Source organism: Schistocerca nitens, chromosome 2 (assembly GCF_023898315.1).
Source record: "Schistocerca nitens isolate TAMUIC-IGC-003100 chromosome 2, iqSchNite1.1, whole genome shotgun sequence".
Taxonomy (NCBI): domain Eukaryota; kingdom Metazoa; phylum Arthropoda; class Insecta; order Orthoptera; family Acrididae; genus Schistocerca; species Schistocerca nitens.
This window is the reverse complement of record NC_064615.1, coordinates 1157033919-1157057844: the sequence shown is the minus strand read 5'-3', so window position 1 is coordinate 1157057844 and position 23926 is coordinate 1157033919. Positions and strand designations below refer to the sequence as shown.

The window sequence follows — 23926 nt, the reverse complement described above, 5'->3', positions numbered from 1 at the left end:
GCTTGCGGAGTATAGATTTCTATGTACAGTGATAGGCGATTCACGATGGAGACTGTGAGTGCCACATACGAAACTCTATATTATTCTGATTAGGACGTATGAGATAATAGCATTCAACAGAAGCGGGTTTTTGGTTGTTGCACACAGTCGGGGTTTCTCCTTAGACGTTGATGATGGATCAGTGTAAACAGTTATTGGTCACTTACCTCCACTGGCTTCATGGTTTCCTCTGATATCTGCCTGTCTTCAGTAATCAACCTTTTTCGGCGACGACTTTAGCTCCTTCTAGCACAGATGTGCAACTCACTTCACTTTTCAGCAGATTCTTTTTCTACAATCAGCGAAACGCACCCCAAAAGCTTATGTTCACCAGGCAGAAAAATGCTAGGCAACGCACGCACCACGTCCCACGATGTTTCATTGTTGTGAGCCTCGCCTGGGAACAATCCTGAAGAGTTCCCATCGTTTGTAACTATAGAAAACTTTCTAACCATACGCGATTTGTTTGTATCTGTCTGTTATTCAATACAAAAACCCTCGTATGAAAAGAAGAAAACAAAAATTTATTTCTTCATCACCGGAAATCCGGAATCTAATTTAAAGTTCGCCCACAACAACAAAATAAATGGGTAATAGAGACATTCAGCAAAACCTACATTTTTCTCAGTTAGTTTAGCTAGAAGCGGTCTCGGTTTATTTTATTGTGATCAGATCGAAACATTTTCATATTGTGATATTCTGGCGAAAATGAGCACGAAATATGATTGGAAGAGACATTCGCCATCAAATTTGTAAATTTATGCATTAAAACAACGCGAGGATCTATAGTTCGTTCAGTGTATTGAAATTTATTTCTGATTTTTGAGAAAACAACCGACACTGAATGGCGTGATGGTCAAAAGTACCTGATCGTGAGGGGTAAACGTCGTGTTAAGAAGAGTGACCGGCAGCACACAATGACGATACGTTCAACGTGTTAACGAATTAACGAAGGAGCAATGCCTACAGTTGTTTCTACATTAAGTCAACTGGACAGGTTGGGCGTATGAAGTACTAAATAACAGAGCTCCCTGTGAAATACCCTCATTGAAAATGGCTTGTACACATACGACTGAAGTTCTTTAAATTCGAAACGTGAGCTAACACAAAAGTGCTACAGATGGTAGGTTTACGCGCCCCTTTCTGTACAAGTGCAGTGCATGAAAAGTACGGGAAAAATGAGAAAGAAAGAGAGAAAGAAAGAAGACAGCGTAAACGTTCCAGATGAAAAGGATGAGAACGGAGTAACTGAATGAATGAAGACGTTTCATAGTAAGGGAAAAGGAATGTACCAGTGCGAAAGGTGCATGTACGTTCCACATCAGAAATTATACCTCTACCCAAAAGTTGAGAGTAATAAAGAAATGGCAAAACGCTTTTAACTGGATAACCAATAATGATGTAGAGCCACGGAGAAAATTGCCTTCCCATACCTGGTGTAAATCACAAGCAGCCGTTTATCTTGATACCAACGTCGACGAAGCGCAATTATTTCACGGACATATAATAATCTTCTGCCAGAGAGGCATTAAAATCCTCAATGAAGTAGCAGCAATTGGCCGAAGCAGTTTTCCGCTGTCACTGCGACCACAAAAAACATACCGCAATGCAATCGTAATCGCTATTGTGGGCCACATATCGATAGTTTGGGCTCACAGAGCCAAAAAGGTTGGGACAGCCCAGACTCGACGGCGAGCACAGGGAAGCGTCGTACTCCTGCACTTGACAGTTCCGAACGGATCAACACCGTCCGAGGCGCTGCAGTGATAATAGGCATGCTATCTCTAGACCTAAGCTTAAGAAAGGCAGGTCCACTATTTTGGCTGACAAATGGCGAACATGATAAGCTAAAAGAGATACTGGACATATGAGCAACATCGAATAAGAAAGTGATGTCATGCACTGATAGAGAATGAGATGAAATCTGGGCAGGGTAGAAATAGCTGTAGGGACATGGTCCATACCTAACTGCTTACTGATTACACTTGTTAACCTGGAGCAATCGGGACCCTGACCACATCGTCTCAGAAAGTGTCATCAGCCTACATGTTACATACAACGAAAGGAACGCTTTGGGAATACTATAGTCTGTAACATAATAAGGAATGAGGAACTGTGGCATCAGCGGAATTCACTTAAGGTTAAAACATCAGTTTATGATCTTCAAGCCTACATAGCAGAGAGGCAACGAAGACGAGGCCACGTATCATGGAAACGACACAACACGGCAAAATATCCACCGACGACAACCTTCCAGAAGCAGTGAGGAGACGAGCCTCGATGAGGACAAGGAAGGATTTCCTGAGACCCTAACAGCCACTTAGTAAATGAATCGACTTCATCTACTTCTGGTACGTTGGACGTGGGAGAATTATGGGCAAATTTTAAACACATTGTAAATCATGCATTGGACAAGTATGTGCCGAAAAAGTGGGTTACGGACGAAAAAGACCCACCGTGGTTTAACAGCGCAATTCGGAGAGTGCTCAGTAGGCAAAGGTAGTTGCACTCGCGGTACAAGAAAGATCGGGAGAATGAGGACAGACAAAAGTTTGTAGAGATTCGTGCTGCTGCAAAAAGAGCGATGCGCGAAGCGTACAACCACTACCACCGTCATACCTTAGCAAAAGATCTTGCTGAAAACCCAAGGAAATTCTGGTCTTATGTAAAATCGGTAAGCGGGTCGAAGGCTTCCATCCAGTCACTCACTGATCAGTCGGACCTGGCAACGGAAGACAGCAAAACGAGAGCTGAAATTTTAAATTTAACATTTGAGGAATCTTTCACGCAGGAGAATCGTACAAATATACCGCCGTTTGAGTCTCGTACAGATTCCCGTGTGGGGGACATAGTGATAGACATCCCTGGGGTTGTGAAGCAGCCGAATGGGTTGAAAATAAATAAATCGACAGGTCTTGATGGGATTCCAATTCGGTTTTACAGAGAGTACTCTACTGCATTGGCTCCTTACTTAACTCGCATTTATCGCGAATCTCTTGCCAAACGTAAAGTCCCGAGCGACTGGAAAAAAGCGCAGGTGACGCCTGTATATAAGAAGGGTAGAAGGACGGATCCTCAAAATTACAGACCAATATCCTTAACATCGTTTTGTTGCAGGATTCTCGAACATATTCTCAGTTCGAATATAATGAATTTCCTTGAGACAGAGAAGTTGCTGTCCATGCATCAGCACGGCCATAGAAAGCATCGCTCCTGCGAAGCGCAACTCGCCCTTTTTTCACATGATATCTTGAGAACCATGGATGAAGGGTATCAGACGGATGCCATATTCCTTGACTTCAGGAAAGCGTTTGACTCGGAGCCCCATTGCAGACTCCTAACTAAGGTACGAGCATATCGGATTGGTTCCCAAGTGTGTGAGTCGCTCGAAGACTTCTTAAGTAATAGAACCCAGTACGTTGTCCTCGATGGTGAGTGTTCATCGGTGGTGAGGGTATCATCTGGAGTGCCCCAGGGAAGTGTGGTTGGTTCGCTGTTGTTTTCTATCTACATAAATGATCTTTTGGATAGGGTGGATAGCAATGTGCGATTGTTTGCTGATGATGCTGTGGTGTACGGGAAGGTGTCGTTGTTGAGTGACTGTAGGAGGATACAAGATGACTTGGACAGGATTTTCGATCGGTGTAAAGAATGGCAGCTAACTCTAAATATAGATAAATGTAAATTAATGCAGATGAATAGGAAAAAGAATCCTGTAATGTCTGAATACTCCATTAGTAGTGTAGCGCTTGACACAGTCACGTCGATTAAATATTTGGGCGCAACATTGCAGAGCGATATGAAGTGGGAAAAGCATGTAATGGCAGTTGTGGGGAAGGCGGATAGTCGTCTTCGGTTCATTTGGTACAATTTTGGGAAGATGTGGTTCATCTGTAAAGGAGACCGCTTATAAAACACTAATACGACCTATTCTTGAGTACTGCTCGAGCGTTTGGGATCCCTATCAGGTCGGATTGAGGGAGGATATAGAATCAATTCAGAGGCGGGCTGCTGGATTTGTTACTAGTAGGTGTGATCATCACGCGAGTGTTACGGAAATGCTTCAGGAACAGGAACTCGGGTGGGAGGCTCTAGAGGAAAGGAGGCGCTCTTTTCGTGAATCGCTACTGAGGAAATTTAGAGAACCAGCATTTGAGGTTGACTGCAATACAATTTTACTTCCGCCAACTTACATTTCACGGAAAGACCATAAAGATAAGATAAGATATATTAGGGCTCGTACAGAGGCATATAGGCAGTCATTTTTCCCTCGTTCTGTTCGGGAGAGGAACAGGGAGAGAAGATGATAGTTGTGGTACGAGGTACCCTCCGCCAAGCACCGTATGGTGGATTGCGGAGTATGTATGTAGATGTAGATGTAGACCTACAAATCTGCACACCTTTGGTGGCACAGCAGCACAGCCCCTGTGAACCCTGAGTTGTATCTCAGTGCCGCATGGGGTAACTGTCCAAACAAGTAATCTAGTTTGGTTTTAATACAAAGTACTGTAATGTAGTGTAGTATCATGCTGTGTGGCCCGTAGGTTGCAAGTGCTACTCTGAGATGAAGAGGTTGGCACACGAGAGGAATTCGTGGCGGGCCACATAAAACCAGTCAGAAGACTGATGACCCAAACAAAAAACAAAAAAATGCCTTCATTCTAGATTGAGGCCTCTGTATGTGTATGGGAGGCGGAGGTGGTTCAGGCCGACTTCTCGACAGTCTTGTGAATGACTTGGCGTTGTAGGTAGATTCTCAAACCTTACCTGTGTCCAGTAAATATTAGTAGGGGAGTGGTTCATGATTGCTCATGTCATGCCTGTCACGCACGGCAATCGCTTTCCCTTTTCCACATGCCCCAAGGAGATCTAAATCCACTTTATTGCTACCCTTGTCTGCTATCCCCATTGCCAGACATGTGCTCTATACTTCCGGTTGTCACTCTTTCAGTAAATCCAAAGCCTTTTCCTAAGGCATACAGTTACGCAAATCACAACTTATAAGTATGAGCACCAAACCCCAGGAATATGCAGCGCAAAGGATAACTTTCAAAAACTCACCCCTTAACCCTAAGGAAATGAAAGTCAAGTGAACTATTTTAGCATTCTCGAGTGTGATTTTGTGATGATAAAGTGGAGTTTTAAATTAATCCATGGGTGTGAGGAGATGATGAACAGCCTGATATTTGCAATGTTCTGTATGCCTTTCACGGCACTAGTTTCTGGGTCGACAACTTCGTAGCGGTCGTCGCCCAGTATTTATACGACTCCTTAGGGAGCGCATACAGATGATAGATCTTGACTACTTTCTTTTCTACGAGATCACATCGGTGATGATTCTGACTAGAATCAAATTGCCTTCCTTAAACGTAGGATGCTCGGCTGTCTTATCATGTTGCTCCTTCTGGTGAGATTCCTTCCTCCTCGTTCTTGTTAGTGTGTTTGAGATTTGTTTGCAATACCTCTTCTGGGGAAGGAGGTAACTGCACTGTAGCACTGACAGGCATGATTACTGGTGTCTGGAGCATAACTTCAATAGGAGAATAACTTGTACAATCGTGGATCAAACTATTAAATGATCTCTTGGAACTATGCGATATACTGAACCCATTTGGTATGTTGAGCTGAACACAGTGTATCCGTGTCTGTTTCCCCACTTCGAGGGAACGCCGTTCAGCTGTAAAGGCTTGTCCAGCTAACAGTGACTCCTCACCGCTGCAGTTCGAAGATCCAGGTACGAGATGTAAACTGTGGGCCACCTTTGTGGCTGCCGAACCTGTAAGTGTAACGCCACGACCAACTCACTAGATCGTCGAGACACGTGCACATGTGCCAACGAATATCTTTTATGTGGATCCAGAACAGTGGCAAGCCATGCGTGGACTTTGATACGCCTGTACTGATACGAGAAATTCTTCTACCTGTAAGTTTTACAAAGGATTCTGCGGGCACTTCAGCTCACATTCCAAATCACTACACACAGCCAGCGGGAGTATCTTGACTGTGCTCGTTAGCTTTCCTAAGCAACGTCTGTAACGGAAGCGGCTGCTATTGGTTATGTACCATCATTATAGTTTTGAGACGGACACAGAGCGCCAAGTTTTCTTGATTTCCTTTCTTACTGAATTAAAACACTGAAGGACAGCGGGAATTAAGTCATTTTCCTGTCAAAGCTATGACTCAGTAAAGAGCGGCCAACAACTGTAGCTGTATTGAGCGTTTGAAACTCACGACCGTTAAAAACTTAAAATATGTTGGCTGAGATGTCTAGCCGATCCTGACACAGTCGCCACCTCTGTAGCCTTCGGGTGTTGGTGGATGTAACTGCAGCAGATTAGTGAAGAACCAGAGACTAACATTGTTCTGTAGCAGATCGCTGACCAGTCGATCATCTGTTCCAGGCGTTGGACTTCATTTCTTACAACAGATGTTTCATCGCCTAGTAAGGAACTGATTTACGAAAAGGGAATTAGGGAAGCTACAGACACTGAAAGTCGAGATAATCTAGAGAAATGAAGGGGTCGGAGGGATATAGTCATAAGCCACATCGAACTAGTTTTGAGATACAGCGAGTTTAAAGTTCCACGGAGGTCTCAAAATGTTTAATACAAAATAGAAACCTAATCTCTACTGCAAACACTTGCTTAATACTTGCGAAGCATGTTGTTAAATAGTCAACTCTTTGCATGCTATACAATATTATTTTTAGAATGATTCTAATTAAGATGTAGTCAGCGGTGGCTTATGACTATATCTCCCAAAAAATTGTTTAAAACATAAAGTATGAATTTTAAGGGTTTATTTTAACCACTCTTACAGAGCAAACAGAATATATAATTTTTACACATTAATATATACATATCAGGTACCTGAGATTTATAAATTACTTTTTCATTGATACAGTTACATCAAGGAAGTTCCTCTATCTCATCATTGTACACGTTATTTCAAGTACATGACCGAAAGAAATATTGATTTGCTGCAGGTATGTATGGCATAAGAGACAGTACATCATAAATTTTTTTCTGGTTAATTGGTAGTGGCTTTCTGTACTTTATTGGCAGCTGATATGGATTTGGTTCAACTAGCCATCCTTTCTTTTTGACACGAATATCCACTGACATGAAAGCTCCTATGTCTGAATAAGAGTGCTTTACACTTAGCTTGAAGGGATCTTCAGACTCAAACATAAATTGAGTGGCTTCACGGAAATGGTGGGGACCTCCAGACGTGGATTCTGTACGTTTTGAGGTCAATGTCTTCAGGGTTTCCAAACTTCTGAAGTCTTCTCTTTCCATTTTAGTTACAATGAAATGTTTTGGACTCGCAGATTTTATTACTTCTGCCCATTCATCTGGAGTGTACACTACTGGACGTTTGTTTCTTGTACACCGTTCAATGCGACCAAAATCACGATCGCAAGGTAGCATGGTGTGACCTACCACAGGGAAGTAATACTGGACAGAATCAAATCTTTTGGTAGCAACAAGGGACTTTTCCAAAGCAATAATAGTCCAATTGTTCGCCTCACCCTTGCAGTTGTCTGTGATTATGTGGAGATGTTTTGTCTGAGGATTAGTTATCTCCAAGTACTTCAATAAGCAGCTCCCAACCTCATCTGAACCCCGTCCTCCTTCTTTCTCGCTCCACAGAAACACAACCTTTCTTTGATCCACAGTCGTGGATACCATAGTTGTATGTCCATATTTTCCTCTTGTAAAATGCTGGACTAACTGTTAGTTCAGGCGTGGGGAACGTTTGCTGCATGTCCATTGCTATCACATGATGCTCTTTCGAATTTTCTTTAGCCAGAGCAGTTAAAGACGCAATCATATTTTGTCCTCTGTCAGCCTTTTTGAGATGCAGTTCATATTGTTGTTTCTTTTCTGTGAATTCTTCTGCGCATAATTCTGGGTTATTTATTACAATTAGGAATCCATCACATTTTGAACAGGTGTCACTTTTTGGTAGTTTGAAGCCAATGTTAAATTCAGATACGAAAATTTCTCCGAATTTACTTTCAGACACTGCAGGAACCTGCTTTTCCTTGCAGTATTCTGAGTATTTATCTCGAAATAAGGAAGCAACTGTGAGATCACCATCCAAATACACTGCTTTGTCTTGAAATTTATGTGGGTAGTTTCCACGTTTTCCTGAAAGAAAAAAAAAAGATGAGCTTATATCCTCTTCCTAATAGAAATATTTGTATAGTACTCAGTTTGAGTACATCCGTAACTTATAGCACAGAGTAACATACAAACCTCTTCCATCTTCTTTTGGCACTTCAAATCCCTGCTTCATTTGAAGTTGCAAATTCCTCACTCTTCGTGCCATGAACCCTTAGGAAAGCTTCCCTGCAGATCGTGACTTCTATTCCGCATATCCTCACATTATAAGAAAATGTAATATCCCTGGATGATATTTTCTTGGAAGTCTTTTTTGGATAGCTTTGAAAGAAATTATGACAAATATAACAAAAGGGAATAAATATACAAAATATTAAACCTTGTGTATTTAAATAGTGAACAAACCTCCGCTTTTTCGGTTCCATTTTCATACAACTCATCAGCTAAGTATTCTGGGCATTAAAGTTATATATGTCCGAAAATGAATGAAAAATGTTTTCTTCCTCTCCAAGCAGTTTTGTGAAGCATTTATTTAAACAAGTACAGGGACTTCCTATAGTAGCAGCCTGAACAGCCTTGTGGGTTTTTAAAGACTTATACTGCTAACCAGCATTTCGTCGACGTTTTGCTTTATTTTTCTTCCACTGATCAATATTTCGTTTTCTTTTCCGTGAAGGCTTTGGTTTTTCGGGTGATTCTTCATTTATTCTACTTATTTCAAGCTATAATATGAAGAGCAAAATAGTCTAAGAATTTGCGTGAGATACAGTCATAAGCCACACAAAACATTAAATTTCGCTAAAATCACATTAATGAGAAAATATTTTTTATACATCTTTTGCCTTTGAAACTACATTATTGCACCATTAAGCAGTAATATAAATGTGCCCATCAAGTTTCATCATTAACACACAGGATGGCTGTCAAATGCGTTGGCAATGTTGAGAGAAACAAAGTCACAAGCCACAGGGAATTAATCAGCAGAAATAAACCGTTTTATATACTTACCGAAACATCATCTAAGCTGGAACTGCTGGTCGATGGATGACAAGATTCATCACTGTCAGGATCCAAAGGGTAAAGCTCTCCACTTCCACTACTGTCTGTGTCAAATATGCGTTGAAGACCCGAAGACGCTTCAGACGTTACTGACCGACCTGCCATTTTGCCGTGGCTTGTGACTATGTATCTTCTGAAACTACCACCAGATGGCACAGCATAGAACTGCACTTCGTCATAGCTTGCCATCTGTTGCAGTAACACGGAACTTTTTCAACACATTGTGAAGAAGACATTTTTAAGAATGCCGCAACATGAAAAACTCAATTTCGTGAAAGTTGTGGCTTATGACTATATCTCTCCGAGCCCTTCAAATATATACTCAAAAATGAACACATAAATGTAAGGAAACTCTGTACAAGTTACTATACGTTATCACACACGGAATTCAGCCACTGGGCAAGCAGTAGACTTGCCAAAGTTGAGAGTATATAAATGAACACAAGAAAACCATCTTCAGAATACAGACCACAGCCCTGGGAGAGTACTGAAATGAAATAAAGGATACCGCTATACCAGAAAAACCAAACAACCGGACACACTATAACAGTAACAACGATCGGTCCAAACAGATTTCCACACTACATGTCAGTCTGCAGCACCAGTGTTCTCGGCGCAATGGTAGATGTAGCAGAGTACCAAGTACTGTAATTTCGATGAGGTTAGTACCTCTAAACATAACGAGTGGTTCACGGATTGTTAAATTAGGCCGTTTCCATGGTAAAGGAAAGCACTAGCCACCAAAGGTCGTTAAGTACCGCACACTGAAAGTGGCGATGTTGCGCCAGACTGCAACGGAATGGACTGGGGAGCTGCACCTCTGATTGCTTACAGACTCGGTCAATGAGCTACGTTACAGCTCCGTCCTTGTAGCCATCCGAACAGGTGTGAGAGGTGGAAACGTTTTTTCTGTCCTGGCCGTCAGGGGTGGCCGAGTTCCGGCTCTCAACTTGGGTGACCTGAACTGGAGAGAACTCTCAGATCGCAGGAGTGCTGTGTGTGCCTCCGTCACGGCGTGGCTTCAACAGCGACTCGAAATAACGGCGAGAGGGGCGATTTCACCATCTGGGGCGTTTCCTATATTAATTAATCGTGAAATGTTAAATTTGTCCTGCGTCTCCAACTGATGGAACTGTATGTAGCCAATAACTCGATAGTGTCTGTGGATGTGGGAAAACTATTTTAGTAGTGTCAGTTCAGTATTTAAGTTTGATGAATTGTGAAGTAATTAATCGACTCGTCTCAGCTAAGCGTCAGTTTATTCGGATCTTTCTCTTTTTTTTTTTTTTTCTCAGTTAGAATCTGAGATATGAATTGAAGGATTAATTTTATTACTCTCTCTTCCGTTGTGGTGGGGAATGGTCTGGAAATATGCTGTGGCCTCGATACGTCCGTTTTGTGCTTGACAAAAGCACTGTACTACAAACTGAAACGAGATTCACACTTTTTGTAGTCATCCACTTCGTGCCTTTTCGTACGAGCCAGCCTCTGAAACACCAAGAAACGGACGCACGTCGAGCGCCGTCTGGTGAGTAATACACAACTGTACTGGACGTGCATCTCATCAAATTTAAGCTCTCCAAAAAGCTGTCTTGTAGACATTCTTGGCGTTCTATGTGGTGTTAATCGTAGATATTGCTCCTGTTGTGGCATTGGTGGTATAGGTCGATCTTGTCATACTCCTTGTGCCTCGCTACGGTCGCCGAACATCTCAAATGACAACTGGTGAAACCTTCTACTTTGCTTAGATCGAATTCACTGTCTCATTCGTAGTGAAGCTGCTGAGGATTCTGTAAGACAGAGGAAAGGGCATTCACTGACGGGTCCAGCACACGGGTTCTCGATACATTCGTCTGATCTCTTGATCGAAGCCTAGAGTTCTCCTATGCAGTGCTGTTGTCACATTTGCTGTTTTTTTCCAATATCTTGACTGCCAGTCATGCGACTGCTCACATCTTCTTGCTATACTCATCTTAATTGGAGGCCAGCATCTCGCCACTAGCGTAGTAGATAGGTGGATTGCTGACACAGAGTGACACAGTTCTGGATAACGAAATCCAGCAAACAACCTGTCGTTACTGCAAACATGTCAAGTAAAGAGACCGAGCAAATAACTGTAACAACTCATAGTGGTAAGCAGCCCACAAAGCTGGGACTGTTTTGAACCGAGATAAAGGCAAAACTACGAGCACTGACTGTTCTGTTCTTCAGAGAAGCTGTGAAACTGGATTCCGCAAATGTATCCACCACTGAAAATGGGTGTATAGCCTATAGAAACGAAAAGCATTTTACACCAGGAGGTTTTTTTTATAGAGGTCAGGGCAATCGCATGAAAGTCTCACGCAATCAGTACAGGTAGGATTGCTAGAAGGCCGTGAAAAGGCTTGAATCATCAAACAAATGTCACCAAAGACTGTGTCATTATTCATGGTGAGTCATCGTCATAAGCAAGGGTAGGTACTTCTGTTTAGTGAGACAGCGAACTATTATCACAGTATACAGTAGTATCGGTACACTCCACTCTAATGCGTAACTAATGATTAGATTTCGCAAGAGGCTGACCTGGCAGTATAAAACGAGTTGGGGAGTACTGGATTGTTAGCAGAAAACGTAGTAGCTGTAGACCGAGTTTGTTAGGAGAAATCAGCAACTTTGAACGTGAAGTAGTCACTAGATGTCAACTGAGTACAAAGAAAATTGTGGTACGGTATGAGGGTGCCTTCTATAGTTAGGTGTGGTCCTGTTACTACCATTAAGATAACGCTGAAAGCTCAAGGATGTGAACTCATATTACAGTACAGGGAAGTACATATAGTAGAGGGTCATTTTGCAGACAATGATTGTTCATTATGGTATGACATTCTACCCTATTATAAAGCAGCATCTTTGAACCAATCGTCTGAGGACTACAACGTTGCAGAAATGGACTAGATTCCCCAGAGTCCTGGCATGAAACCGGATTATTTAGAACGCCAACTTCGCTCCAGATTCCACTGTCTAAGCTTACCACCTTCTCTGGAAGGTAATGGTCAGTTTCACCTCCTAGTTACTGAGGAAACTAAAGAGCTACAAAATGGTTTTCAATACCTGAGGGTAGAATATGAAAGGAACAAATGACGCTTCTTAAATACTTGAGAGGGTATCCGACTAGGAAGTGGTAACTCAAAGTCAAGATCAAGTTTCCAGTCGTAGTGCATTACTACAGTTCAGAAAAAAGTTCTGAAGGATTAGGGAAGAAGCGAAGCAAACATTCAAGAAGGCATATGGGTGTGTTTTGTACAGTTGTGAAGAATTATTTGGTGTTGATTAGCACATAAATCTTTTTGATGTATATGAAATGATTCTAAATGAAATTCATCCTCATGCTTGCTTGGCGTAGTTTTTTTTTTCCACACCCATCACCTCGTCCTGGCAATTAATTGTAAGACTGATTTGTGTGTGGTTACTTGGTGGGTAACTGCAATGCAGATGTCTGACTTAGAGTACAATTGCGAATAATATGAGAAATTTTGATGTTTCTTTTTTACATACTGGTCTCAGGAAGCACAAGACAGAGTAAAGCGTGGTACACTAATGATGAAAAACTTTTTCTGTCCGGCTTTAAAACTCCTGCTCGGTTTCTTGAGAGTGTAGGGTCAGGAAATCAGTTTATGCAAGCTTCCTACATTCTCAGAGCTCCACCAAATCATTCTGTTCGGTGTAAAGCTAAACTCTAAAGAGTTCCAATGTTTTACCACAAGAGGTATGGTCGTGTTGAAGAGGACAGCGCTGGCCACAATGATAATGTTTTCTCTGCTTCAACTGAGGTCACAGGGAAACGCGAAGTATGATTTCAGGTGAGACTACTCGCTTTTGGGTCGACATGGCGTTACCAGTTGAAGTCGTTGATGGAGGAACTCCCTGCTAGAAATGATGAGGATAATTTTAACTAAGAGAGAAATCAATGAAATTTTAGGGGTGTGTGGCAGCAGTAAACATCATATGTTGTTACACTGTGGTGTATATGATATTGTTATATTTTAATTAACAGTTTTCTTTTGTGTGCAACAAAGTAACGAATGTGTTTTCTTCAAATGGGACATTGTATGTGAAACTTTTTGAAATTTGACGTTTTCTGTGTTCTACTTCATAATATACTTGGGACTTTTTTAAACATTTTGGTATATAATATGTTAAAATCAGACAATTGTGAGATCTTAAAATAATATTCTGAATGTTGACGTGTGACTGTCAAATTTGGCGGCTATGCATACACTGCCACAGCTGAGCAGTCATATCTTGGGAACTACACAGCCTAGAAGGCTGTGGATTGCTTTGGTTTGTGCCTACTGCTACGTCTCAGATGTTGGCATTACGAATAGACAGATCAGTCATTTTTTTTGGTATGATAATGTGGATGGACTTCCGTAGAATATTTCTTTGTATGCCACATTTTATTAGTCTTTCTTATGACGCTAATGGTGTATGTAATGTTATGGAAGCTACAATCTGTGAAAAACAATTTCAACGACTGAAAACAAATAAATATGCCTATACAATGTTACAAAGCACTCAAAATATCACAACATACAATAGAGGCAGTACCATCATCAGAACCTCAGTAACGTGGTTTGATAAGGGAATTTGAACGAACTCAATTTTTACCTCCAGGTAGCGTCAACCGAAGTCATACATCTGAAGTTTGCAAAGCATTAAAGTAATCTGTGAGAGCCATTACACTTGAAATCTCTGTGCGAAAAAAATGCTGTGTTCGTGAATATCTGTTATGAACAAACAAAATGTTGCAAAATGGGCTTCAAAATCCAGTCCCAGAACTTGCTGAAAGATGAGACTTGGAAGAGTGAAATGGGTGCCAATGCTCAGTCCTTGACAATAATAAAATACGCTTCATTATATACAATGGAAAACAAAACATTACGGGCACTGTCTTAACAGTGTGTTCGCCCACACTGGAACGTAGTACAGCCGCTGATCTGATGGCACCGACTCGACACCCCTCCAAGGGTATGTGGTAGCAGATGTCCATGCACAGGTCACAAAATTGCCATACATTATGCTCGATGTTTGAATGTATGGAGTTCACGCCTGATAACACCCATATGTTTGTCATCCGTATCCCAGCAACCAAATTTGTTGGCCAATAGGTCAATGTGAGTAGGTGCTCAAAAATGATGAAATGTGTGTGAAATCTTATGGGACTTAACTGCTAAGGTCATCAGTCCCTAAGCTTACACACTACTTAACCTAAATTATCCTAAGGACAAACACACATTCCCATGCCCGAGTAAGTCTCGAACCTCCGCCAGGACCAGCCACACAGTCCGTGACTGCAGCGCCGCAGACCGCTCGGCTAATCCCGCACGGCAGTAGGGAAAGAAACTGTAACAAAAATATCGGCTTCTGACACGGACAGATATCCTGCTGAAAGGTGCCATCGCTATCAGAAAGACGTGGTATCCAGGTAGTCCACAGCTGCCTTGGTGCTTTTGATTACAACCATAAATTTCGTGACATCTCAGATGAATGTCCCCTCGGAGGATAATACTGACCCAGGGGACTACGTCCCTGGGGAAGTGCATGTTTTTAGCATACATTGACCTGGATAGCGGTGTATCCAGGCATGAACATGGACCGAGCGTAGCAATAAAAACAATAAACGTGATTCATCCAATGAAGTGACAGGATTCCACTGAATGTGAGGACAATCTCAATGCTCCTATGCCCATTCCATTTTGAATTGATGATGTTGTTGGATCAACATGGGAATATGTAAGGGTCGTCTGCTGCAGAGGTCCAATACTGTGTGCTGAAAGGTACGGGCCGAAAAGCGCCTGCACCAACACTCTAGTGTCTTGAGATTTCCTGCAGACATCCTCCTATACTGCTCTGCAGAGCAGGAAAGCCCCTGTACTCTACATTCTGTGATTATGCCTACTCTTGGCTACAACTTGTGTCAAGCGGACCTGCTCGTGAAAAATGAACAAAAAAAAAAAAATCTTGGTCTGTAGAAAAGAGCACATCTTGCTATATTCAAAAAATGTGTAATTTATCGACATTTTGAATTACCATTTACTTGTAAACATAATTTGAACGTAATGCTGCACAGGTGGTACACTCATTTGTAATTTTAAAGTCCCTTAGAATATGTGATGTAGCCTTCTTTTCCTTCTTCTGGCTTTTAGACACGGATGTTAAACACAGACGTATTCTAGAAGGCTCTGACTATCGGAACATAAGTATAGATCTTTACTTGCAGCTAAGCCACAGCCTTCTAGATGTACCTAAATACATTTGTTTAGTTCTTCCTATCGGAATTTCAAACACGTGAACTTTGTAGTTATCACCGTGTTGTTCTATTTCAGTGTACGGTTTCCTGTGCTAGAAATACCGAGACTGAAAAAATTTAGCACTAAACAGAGGTTTCGAGGCAATCAGTTCAAAGCAACCTCGAATAATAAGCTGAACGTTATTTATGATCAGTTGTCACTTACAGAAACAGGGTGTACATGCATATAATTCCCTCACAAGTATTCCATCGTTTTATGGAGAATTAAATAAAGGGATCAGACAAATACAAACCTTGTTAGAAGATATTCCCATGGTCTCTCATTGAATTCCACCGAAAGTATCAACAGTTGCAGAGGGGAGCGAATACCGAAAACAGTATTAGTCGGGCTGACAATGTCGAAGATAATTGTAATGGATGGAGTAATAACTTTCAATGATAGTGCAGTTTGTAGGATTTATGTTCTGAAAGCGTTAGGTATCCAGACTGGAAAGAATACAGTTTAAGACCAAACCGTTACTGATCATTTGCAAGTAACTGAAGCGAAGAGAGTAGCAGGAGGTGTTACCCAGGAGGCTAGCGTAATCCAAAGAATGAAGGGAAAGAATATGGAGGATAAACAAAAAAGTGAGCAACAGGAAAATGCAGCTTCGAAGTTCTAAAACGGCCGACTGATTATTAATCTACATTTTTAAATATATTTCCTGTAGTAAAATAATATTTGTAACGATTTCTGTAGCTTGACTGGTTTTTAAGCTGTGCTGTCAGAGATACGAAAGAAAACGTTTGCTCTGTTAAACAGTGTTCAGTTTTTTTTTTTTTTTTGCCTTTTATAAATATTTTTGTCAACATCACAATACGATAGCTAACCGATTTTCTCAGAACTGTTGGGAATAACAACGTTAATTGCAAGTACAAATTTTAAGCTGCTTCTGCTTTATAAATCCGAACTACTGTGAGGGAGAAAGGAGCGTTAAAAGTGCAGCCCTTTCACAGATAGGTCCCCTCAGTCTCTTTCCCTGGATGCAGATGGCAGTAACACGCGGACAGTCGTCACTTTCGCCGACTCCGAGATGCTCGTTCCCAGCCACCTGGCCACAACAGTCGACTGAATTCGTAAATCTCAGTGGATTTCCCATCTGTGGCCCGTATTGTCGGTAAAATGATTCCCTCTCTTTCTCTACTCCAGTTGTATATTTTTCTTAGCGCGTCACTTGCTCGTAAAGCCACCAGGCGGCATTCAGTCCGTGGTGGACAGTGGTCATTGTGATTTGCCTCATCAGTGCATCACTATACTGGAAATTGAATATTAACATACAAAGACTCGAAATAGCAAAAACCTAACAAGGTGAACTCCAGGTAGATCCACCACTTACAAAGACAGTTCCCCAGTGGCGTGATAGACTGTTTGAAATGACCTGTACGGTGATATAGCCTGAAGTCCAGTGCCATTTAGCATGGTAGGCCCTCGTTTAGGAGTAATAGACGAAAAAGTTTCGAAATTTCGTTTGATACTTTATAGCTTTACACACAATGATGAATTAGAGTCTGGTTTTTAGCCTAATGGTTAACATTCTGACTTCCTATGGATGAAGTTGTGGGTTTATATCTTGTGAGGTGCTTTGTGCTTTTTTCGTTAAATTATTTGATTTACATGCAATTTTTTATATTTTTTTCCTCTGTCACGTAATTTTAATCAACGTATTAACATCTTCAATAGTTCATTTTTATTCCAATTGGAATATCTGAGCCCGTAAATTTAATTATTTTTATTTACCCACCATAGTGTTTAAACATTTTAAAATACCGATGTGTCGGTTAAAAAACAGAAGACGAAATAATCAATTTATACTGATTGTGCATTGGTGTCGAGAACGTGATTTACGTTACAAGATGTACAAGTTTTGAATGTCAGACGTCATAAAAATGTTTAAAACATTAATTATTATTGCACTAAGATGATATAAACGAAAGCGACGATTATAAGTAAAACGAAATTCACAAAATGAGAAATAGAAGTAACCAATGCAGTAACATGGAAGAACATGGAAGATGAAGAAATGATAGAAATTAAATCGAAGTTAACGCATAACAATAATCAAAATCAAACGATCAAGCACTCAAATTGGAAAAACACTTAAAATTTTGTATTTGTGGCGAGCCACAGCCTCCAGATCCTTAATAAATATAAACATGGTCAGTATCAGGCTCTAACGCGAAGTTTATTTAATCGTGCGATTAGCTAATTTCGATTAAGTGTCATTGTCAAGCACGTTTGAAACATCTGTATGTCATGTCATTTTGAAATCACTCTTATGGCTAGTATTTACTTTTAATTTCACGTCATTTTCAAATCACTCTAAATACCGATGTTACAAGCGTGCTTGAAAATGACGCTTGGTTGAAACTGGCTAATCGCATGATTAAAGAAACGTTATTACGGACCATGTTTACGTTTACTATGGAAAAAGGCTGATAGGAAGAGACATGAAATCAAATAATGTATTTCATACGATTACCAATACGACGTGTCACAGGTATAGAAACAAGTTACATTTAAACCAGTTAACGAATACAAGTAATGATCAAAGTTATCTCGATAAAGACTTAAAAATAAAAAAAAAGTTCAAGGCACCTCACAAGATTGAAGCCCACAACCTTCTCCATATGAGGTCAGACTTTAGCAGTTACGCTATTAAGCCAGTCTGTACTGTCCTACTATTTTTAAAGCCACGCAGCGTCACGGGAAACTCCGATATACAGTATTTTTTCGTCTGTTACTCGCAGTCGAAGGCATACCATAGTGAATGGCTGCAGACCACGATTCCTTAGACCTGAAAATACATCATCGTATAGAATGTTTCAAAAAGTTTTACCCCACGTAACTAAAAATAACGTAAAAAGGGGAGACGAAAGGGAAGCAAAATTTAGTACGTTTATCAGGGCGAAAACTGTCAGGTGTAGGCTATTGTGTGCAGAGAAAAAAGGTCATTGCCTCTAACATCGGCAATATAGAAACTGATACGCCAAATGTCAAAGTAAGAATGTAAAACATAAAAAATCACTTCTCTTCTCAATCAAACGTATACAGGGTGGAGGAAAACTGTGTCACGAAATTTTAACCCTGGATAGCTAAAGCCTGTAAGAACCAAAATTACTAATGATGCGTAGGTCGACAACGCACAGTTTTTACACTATGGAAACTTGGCCCCACACGCTCCGATTGGCCACGGGATTGCCCTTTTGCAGGGTGCCCTGGACAACACATGACCGCGAATGCTTTGCCAAACGGAGATCGCTATGTATCTAAGGTCCTGGGGGCGAATCCGCCGGGGTCCCGACACATCCATTGTAGTTTCATGATAAGACGTACCGGGAACACTCCCGCCAACAGCTGTTAATTCGTGTACAGTAAGTCCTTTACAAATTGTGTCGACTCTGAGAAGGGCCTTTTATGTTGCTATGACATTGTTTACTTAAAGCAGGTGTTGGAATTGACAACCCTCTGACGCGACACAAGCTTGGTAATATCGAACAGTGTTTTACCGAACTCTTTCAAAGACTGCTGGCATTGCTCTGATGCGATTGGCGGCATGTTGACCGCGAACCATTAATTCTTCTTCGTTTCTAGGTGGTTCGCGTCCAGGTGGGTGAACTAGAGCCCTGAAGAGTCGCCATGGAGAAAGGCTGGTGGCGTGAGGTCTGGTGATCGCGGGAGTCATTTGCTGTGAGCACCTCTGCCAATTGCCCGGCCGTCGAAGAGTTCATTGAAATATCCTCGCATAGTACGACCGTTATATGCGGGCGCCCCAACATGCTGCAAGCACATACGTAGCCGTATGTCCAGGGGAACATCTTCCAGCAGCCCGGGTAGAGTTTCTTGCGAAAAGTGAAGGTAATTTGCTCTGGTAAGTCGATGATGTAGCTGAACCGGCCCAGTCAGAAGTCACCCACAATGGCTACCCAAATGTGAGGGGAAAATCGTTCCTGCTGTTCGTGGACGTACATGAGGTGAGGATTTCCCCTTGCCCAGTAATGAATGGTTCGCGTGTTGTAAAGGCCATCCTGATGGAAGGTGAACTTGTCGGTAAACAACACAATGGCGGGGAAGTCGGGATCTCGTGCAACACGTCGCAGAAACCACTGACAAAACCCTAGCCCGTGTTCATAGTCCGCCACAGGATTTAGGTCTTGGACAGGGTGGAAACTAAATGGATGCTGACCGTCATCCTTCAAAATCTCCCAGACTAACCGATGAGTGAGCCAAGTCGTGTCCAACTTGTCATATGTGCTTCCTCGAAACGCTGGAGAACAGTCACTTCAAATGCAGCGTCCCGTCGTGTTCGATGTCTTCCAGCGCCACTACGATATGCAGCCGACGAATATGTTTTCGCCAAGTCGCCGGTGACTTGCTGTAAACGTCTACGGATGTGGGTGGCGTCTTAGGTGTGAATGCCTTTGACGTGAGGTGGAGACCTGTTCGACGCGTGTGCGTATCACGTTGGGGCAGTCGCAGGGCGATTGACGTTTGAATGTGTGAATATCAACCGACAACCACAGCGCTATCCGTCAGACGACGAACAGCAATCCTACGCCCAATCGGAGCGCGTGGCGCCAAGTTTCCGTAATTTAAAAACGGTGCATTATCGACCTACAAGACATTAGTAATTTTGGTTCCTACTGGCATTAGCTATCCACAGTTAAAATATCGTGACACGTTTTCTTCATCCCGTATAGTAGATACAAGCCCGATACATTTGAGGGCGTTATGGTAACATAACAGACGATTAAGAAGAAGGAAAAAATGTATGGTTTATGAGTGATGGACTTCCAGATGGAAGAGGTTTCAAACATTTTATGTAAATCACTTGTGCTATCAGTTCTGTAGTACTCTTCTAGTGTTTGGACTCTGTACCAAGGTGGTACTGGAAAAGGGAAAAATGATTCTAGAACACGAACACAAGCTCCTAATACGATACAGTTCTACACTTAGACATGCTATAATGTTAAAGCAATGTAGTTTCAGATATATTAGTTGTGGGGAATGCAACACTGTTAATACCCCAATGCAGGGAGTATATTTTCAGCACCTACATTAATTGTAGCTACCGAGCAGTCTTGGCATAGTAGAGCCCACCTTTCCACCTCCTTGGCTACCTCATATTTGCTACCTCATATTGATGGACTTGGTTATGGTGGAAGATCGAGCGCCATCACTATTACCTCAATAGACATACAGCAGAATGTTGCTAAAAAACCATGCAACAACTGTTCTGTAAGGTGCTTGTTAGCTGACTCCGTGTGGTTGTGATTGTTAGAGAATACGTAGAAACACATTGTAACTGCTGTTTATTAGAGTTTAGAAGACATAAACACTTTTGGACAAGGTGAATCATGTGATCCATTCTGTAGCTGTATATTGCAGTCCCCAAAATCATAATACAATTCTGTTTAGCTGAGGACACTTTATAAAAGTCTACAAGGTAGTTGCTCATGACATTGGGGTCACACCAGTGCTTGTAATCTGACATGTAGAAATTTATTAATCTGCGTTTGGTGTCATCCACGTTAAACATTCTGTTACAGCTGTCTTATTTCTGTGCACGGAAAATGATTGTTTCCCTTGTTCCGAGTGCTCCCATGTCACCTTTTACTCGTATTTCTCTTGCTGCCGCATACTCGTTCTGATGTACAAGAACTTTCCTGCGTGAATCAGACATGTAAGCACTCCCTCATTGTCCTTCAGTTTCCCCAGTTTCCCATGGGAGGCCTCCAGACCACGCTCCTAACCTACCACCAATAAATACACGACCCCACACATATAGCGAGTGGATTAACTTCTGAAGCACTTCCTAACGAATTCCTGGCCATAGCGCATGGTGGATCCAGTTTCGAACACTAACCCACCCGTAATGCATGATAGGTTCATATTCGAACCCTATCCGGACCATAATGCGTGGGGAATGCACCCTCAGACACTATTCCTGATATAATGCAATCCCTATCCTGATCATATCCCCAAGAAACCTTGTGCCACGAAGGTCCCCGAACGTGAAACCGATACAGACACAAACACATAGAAAAAGAGCGTAGTTGTGCTAGGTGGTGACAGTTGTCCTGCATGTGCAAGCAGATTTAGAATACGTGGTGAGACGTGATGTCATGATTACACGAGCAGAAGTGACATAAAATCTGTAAAATTACCGAATTTGACGGAAAATACATCTAAATTGAGGGAAAATACGCCAAATTCGGGAAAACTGTAGGACAATAAAGGAGTACTTACAAGTATGTTTAGTGCAGGAAATTTCTTGAACGTGGGAAAAATGTATGTGATAATAATAAGTATACGAGAAAAAGTTGACATGGAGTCAACGGGAACCAGGGAAACAGTCATTTTTCGTACACAGCGATAAGACGGCTGCCGTAGAATGTTTAACGTGGATCATCAACAAATGTAAAGTAATAAGTATACATGCGAAGTCTGCTCAAAAAATTCTGGAACATTTGTAATTTTGCGCCAATGGTGTGTTGCAGCGAAATGCGGTTGGCATCCCTGTACACGCTTGTGCTTATGTGTAACTGCGGAAGATTCAGTGTTGTATGTCTGTTATTGTTCTGTGCTGTAGTGAGTAGAACCGTATGCCTCACAGTTGGCGAATTTCGAGATGGAAGAGTTAGAGAAGCAGCGTATCTGCTTTAAATTTTGCATGAAACTAAAAAAAAAAACGTTTACATCAAATGATGCAGGGAGCCTACGGCGATGAGTGCTTAAGCTGTACTTGGTATTACGAATGGTTCACACGGTTTAAAAATGGCCAGACGGAAGTTAAAGACGGCCCTCATTCAGGACGCCCTTCGACGTCTACTGACGACGCACATGTCAGGAACAATGAAATTGTGCGTGCCAGTCGAAGATTGACTCTCCGAGATATTGCACTTGTATCGTCTTGAAATCCTGACACAGCATCTAGGAATGCCAAGTTCTTCCCACTACTCTTGAGTCGACACCAGGAAGACCTTCGCCTCGCAGACTGTGGAGAGGTTCTGGATCGCGCAAATGAGAACGAGATGTTCCATAAGAGTATCATAACTGGTGATAAGACGTAGGTCTACGGTTATGATGTTGCGACCACGGTTCAATCTCCACAGTGGTTCGGGAAATTTTCTCAAAGACTGGAAAAAGCAGGTCAAATGTCAAAGCCATGCTGATAGTTTTCTTTGACTTTCAAGGATTACTTCATCATGAATTTCTGCCACAGGGGCAGAGTGTTAATCGATGGTACTATCGGGACTTGTTGCGGCGTCTGCGAGAAAATGTGAGATGGAAACGGCCTGAAATCTATGTATCAAAATACAGCTGATGTACAGTTCACCAGAAATCTTCGAATATGCCACCGTCAATTTCAATGCATATTTGCACTCTGGGGAGAACACGTTATATCGATTGTCCAAGTGCCTCTGTGCGATCTCTAAGGAGGGAAGCAGCATCCATGACGCGACCAAGCAGCTCATTTCACGTATTCAGCATTCGTCTACACACCTAAGACTTCACCCAATTATAAACAATATTCTACTGGCGTAAGATCTACTGGCGACCTTGCTGGCCAATTAATAATAGTCCGCAGCTCGTGGTCGTGCGGTAGCGTTCTCGCTTCCCGCGCCCGGATTCCCGGGTTCGATTACCGGCGGGGTCAGGGATTTTCTCTGCCTCGTGATGACCGGGTATTGTGTGATGTCCTTAGGTTTAAGTAGTTCTAAGTTCTAGGGGACTGATGACCATAGATGTTAAGTCCCATAGTGCTCAGAGCCATTTGAACCATTTTTGAATTAATAATACTGCCGTGATCAATACGTCGATTAGGGTAAGACACATACGTGCACGCCACTACCCCGAAAACGTTGCCACTCCAAATAGACGAAGAGTATTTACTAAACACGGTGCCGTCACAAAACGGTGTAGCCAAGTCCAGTTGCCTACGTTAGAAGGGAAGCGTTTTGCATCGCTGTGTGCTTTACCGAAGAAAGTCCGTGGCCGTATATTAAGGTTTGCGTAAAATGCCAACTCATATGCTACTAAGGAACACTTTGATTTCCATTGCCGGTTACGGTGCTTCACTAGGCTAGAGTGTTTTACCTTGCAACCCGTTTCAGGTTTTCGGATTTTGACAGTTCTGTAATTGAAGTTCAGCATATTCTCTCATTCAAAACTGAAATGATTGCATTCACTGCTGAAGTCTTTCTCTGAAATTACAAACACTTATTTCCGAAAACTAAAGTCTTCCAAATGCGAAAATCTGTTCGAACGTCATCATGCTCTTGTAGAAGAAATATTCTGTTCCAATTTGAAAGTGTTCCAACAGAGTGAATATTGTGGTTACTGTGTGTAATAGTCTCTGTGCTACATTATTAGTGT

General features: G+C 41.9%; 2 protein-coding genes across 2 annotated transcripts in view; both read right to left on the bottom strand.

Annotated features, from left to right (window-relative positions):
- Positions 1-8373, bottom strand: part of LOC126235610 (uncharacterized) — a 167405-nt gene extending 159032 nt beyond the window's left edge. The window contains exons 1-2 of the mRNA XM_049944322.1: positions 8301-8373; positions 8058-8192 (exon numbers count right to left, since the gene is read on the bottom strand). Of these exons, the coding sequence (XP_049800279.1) occupies positions 8058-8192; positions 8301-8373 (208 nt within the window). The remainder of the gene's footprint in view (positions 1-8057; positions 8193-8300) is intronic.
- A 394-nt stretch (positions 8374-8767) lies between these two features.
- The window catches only part of LOC126235609 (dehydrogenase/reductase SDR family member 11-like), a 106779-nt gene continuing 91620 nt past the window's right edge, over positions 8768-23926 (bottom strand). The window contains exons 6-7 of the mRNA XM_049944321.1: positions 9174-9413; positions 8768-8887 (exon numbers count right to left, since the gene is read on the bottom strand). Coding sequence (XP_049800278.1) covers positions 8768-8887; positions 9174-9413 — 360 coding nt within the window. The remainder of the gene's footprint in view (positions 8888-9173; positions 9414-23926) is intronic.